General features: G+C 66.4%; 1 protein-coding gene across 1 annotated transcript in view; it reads left to right on the top strand.

Moving 5' to 3' along the window:
• The window catches only part of ATN1 (atrophin 1), a 6,941-nt gene that overhangs the window by 1,932 nt on the left and 1,761 nt on the right, over window positions 1–3,248 (top strand). The window contains 4 exon segments of the mRNA XM_007469393.1: window positions 1–1,575; window positions 1,577–1,732; window positions 1,891–2,113; window positions 2,513–3,209. The exon segment at window positions 1–1,575 is cut by the window's left edge and continues 11 nt beyond it. Coding sequence (XP_007469455.1) covers window positions 1–1,575; window positions 1,577–1,732; window positions 1,891–2,113; window positions 2,513–3,209 — 2,651 coding nt within the window.

The raw sequence follows: 3,248 nt of genomic DNA, 5'->3' as shown, positions 1-3,248 counted from the left end.
ACTCTTTCCTCCCTCCCCTCCCCCTCCAGACAGCACCCCCGGACAGCCAGAGCCTGGCTTTGAATCCCATCCTTCTGGGACACCCACTGGGTATCATGCTCCCATGGAGCCTCCCACATCTCGAATGTTCCAGGCTCCTCCAGGGGCCCCTCCCCCTCATCCACAGCTCTATCCTGGGGGCGCTGGTGGAGGAGTTCTGTCTGGACCCCCAGTGGGCCCCAAGGGAGGAGGGGCTGCCGCTTCAGTGGGGGCCCCTAGTGGGGGTAAGCAGCACCCCCAGCCCCCCACCCCCATTTCCATATCAGGCTCTGGGGCTGGTGGTGCTCCCCCAACAAAGCTGCCCAACACTCCAGCTGGTGGTGGAAACCTACCGTCTGCTCCACCAGCAGCCACCTTCCCCCATGTGACACCAAACCTGCCTCCCCCGCCTGCCCTGAGACCCCTTAACAATGCCTCCGCCTCTCCTCCTGGCCTGGGGGCCCAGCCGCTAGGTGGGCATCTGCCCTCCCCCCATGCCATGGGGCAGGGTATGGGTGGACTTCCTCCTGGCCCAGAGAAGGGCCCCACTCTTGCTCCATCACCCCACCCTTTGCCCCCTGCGTCCACCTCTTCTGCTCCCGCCCCGCCAATGAGGTATCCTTATTCGTCCTCTAGCAGCAGCTCTGCAGCAGCCTCCTCTTCCAGTTCCTCTGCCTCGGCCTCGGCCTCCCAGTACCCAGCTTCCCAGGCACTGCCCAGTTATCCCCACTCCTTCCCTCCCCCCACCAGCCTCTCTGTCTCCAATCAGCCACCCAAATATACTCAGCCTTCTCTCCCATCCCAAGCTGTGTGGAGCCAGGGTCCCCCCCCACCTCCTCCCTATGGCCGCCTCTTGGCTAACAGCAATGCCCACCCAGGCCCCCTCCCTCCTTCAGCTGGAGGCCAATCCACTGCCCACCCACCGGTCCCGACACATCACCACCACCACCAGCAGCAGCAGCAGCAGCATGGGGGCTCTGGGCCCCCTCCACCTGGGGCATATCCTCACTCCCTGGAGAGCGGTAGCTCCCACCACGCACACCCCTATGCCATGTCTCCCTCACTGGGGTCTCTGAGGCCCTACCCACCAGGGCCCGCACACCTGCCTCCACCTCACAGCCAGGTGGCCTACAGCCAAGCAGGTCCCAGCGGCCCCCCAGCCTCTTCCTCTTCCAATGCCTCTTCCTCCTCTCAAGGGTCCTACCCGTGTTCACACCCCTCTCCTTCCCAGGGCCCCCAAGGGGCGCCCTACCCCTTCCCACCCGTGCCTCCGGTCACCACCTCCTCGTCTACGCTCTCCACGGTCATTGCCTCAGTGGCTTCCTCGCCAGCAGGCTACAAGACAGCCTCCCCACCTGGGCCCCCACCGTATGGCAAGCGAGCCCCGTCCCCAGGGGCCTACAAGACAGCCACCCCGCCCGGATACAAGCCGGGGTCCCCGCCCTCCTTCCGAACGGGGACCCCACCGGGCTACCGAGGCGCCTCGCCACCCGCAGGCCCAGGGACCTTCAAGCCGGGCTCGCCCACGGTGGGGACCGGGTCGCTGCCGCCTGCAGGCGGCCCCCGCCTCAGGGCCGCCCCTGAGCGCCACGCAGATCAAACAGGAGCCGGCTGAGGAATATGAGACCCCCGAGAGCCCGGCGCCCCCGGCCCGCAGCCCTTCGCCCCCTCCCAAGGTGGTAGACGTGCCCAGCCACGCCAGCCAGTCGGCCAGGTGAGAGGCGGGGTGGGGGTGGCGGTGGGGTGGCGGGCGCGGGACGGGCCTCGCGTTCGTCCGTGTGGTGCTTTTCAAAGTACTCCAGGCCCTGGTCTCGGCCGCTGGTGCGGGGCCGCTCGCAGGGGCTGAGCGCGCGCTGCCTCCGCGCCCGGCAGGTTCAACAAACACCTGGACCGCGGCTTTAACTCGTGCGCGCGCAGCGATCTGTACTTCGTGCCGCTGGAGGGCTCCAAGCTGGCCAAGAAGCGAGCCGACCTGGTGGAGAAGGTGCGGCGCGAGGCCGAGCAGCGCGCGCGCGAAGAAAAGGAGCGCGAGCGCGAGCGGGAACGCGAGAAGGAGCGCGAGCGCGAAAAGGAGCGCGAGCTGGAACGCAGCGTGGTGAGTTCACCGCGCGCCGCCTCCCGCCTCTGGCCCGCCCTCTACGCGACTCGGGGAGGCTCGAGGGGTGGGGATGCGGGGGGGGGGGTGGTGGTCATGCGCCACCTGTCGGAGAGGAGGAGCTACTGCAGCCCAGGAAACGGAGACCAAAGGATTCCAGCGGGAGGAATTGCATCTCTGGGCTGGAGGAAGGCAAGCTCAGGTCAGAGTACCTGTGGATCCCAGGAAGAGCCACTAACCTACATAGGAAGAGAAGGGGCAGGGAAGTCCCTGGCGGGCTGAGTTCCAATGAGTTGAAGCTTTAGGTATTCAATGCTGAGACATGAGCAGCTGAGGACCAGGACCAGCCACCTCTTTCCAACCTGCCTTTTTGACCCCGCTTCTCCGTGTATCCCACAGAAGTTGGCTCAGGAGGGCCGTGCTCCAGTGGAGTGCCCACCTCTCGGCCCAGTGCCTCATCGCCCTCCATTTGAGCCGGGCAGTGCTGTGGCTACAGTGCCCCCCTACCTGGGTCCCGACACTCCAGCCCTGCGCACCCTCAGTGAATACGCCCGGCCCCACGTCATGTCTCCTGGAAATCGCAACCATCCATTCTACGTGCCCCTGGGGGCAGTGGACCCGGGGCTCCTGGGTTACAATGTCCCGGCCCTGTACAGCAGTGACCCAGCAGCCCGGGAGAGGGAGCGGGAAGCCCGTGAACGAGACCTGCGTGACCGCCTCAAGCCTGGCTTCGAGGTGAAGCCTAGTGAGCTGGAACCCCTACACGGGGTCCCTGGGCCAGGCCTAGATCCCTTCCCCCGACACGGGGGCCTGGCTCTGCAGCCTGGCCCACCTGGCTTGCACCCTTTCCCCTTTCATCCGAGCCTGGGCCCCCTGGAGAGAGAACGTCTAGCGCTGGCAGCTGGGCCAGCCCTGCGGCCTGACATGTCCTACGCGGAGCGTCTGGCAGCTGAGAGGCAGCATGCAGAAAGGGTGGCTGCCCTGGGCAACGACCCGCTGGCCCGGCTGCAGATGCTCAATGTGACCCCCCATCACCACCAGCACTCCCACATCCACTCTCACCTGCACCTCCACCAGCAGGATGCCATCCATGCAGGTGAGACTCCTGCCTCCTTGCCCAGGCCCTTTGAGGCCA

This window comes from Lipotes vexillifer, unplaced genomic scaffold (assembly GCF_000442215.2).
Source record: "Lipotes vexillifer unplaced genomic scaffold, Lipotes_vexillifer_v1.1 scaffold395, whole genome shotgun sequence".
Classification (NCBI taxonomy): domain Eukaryota; kingdom Metazoa; phylum Chordata; class Mammalia; order Artiodactyla; family Lipotidae; genus Lipotes; species Lipotes vexillifer.
Note: the sequence above shows the minus strand (reverse complement) of the source record. Positions and strands in the feature narration are given on the sequence as shown.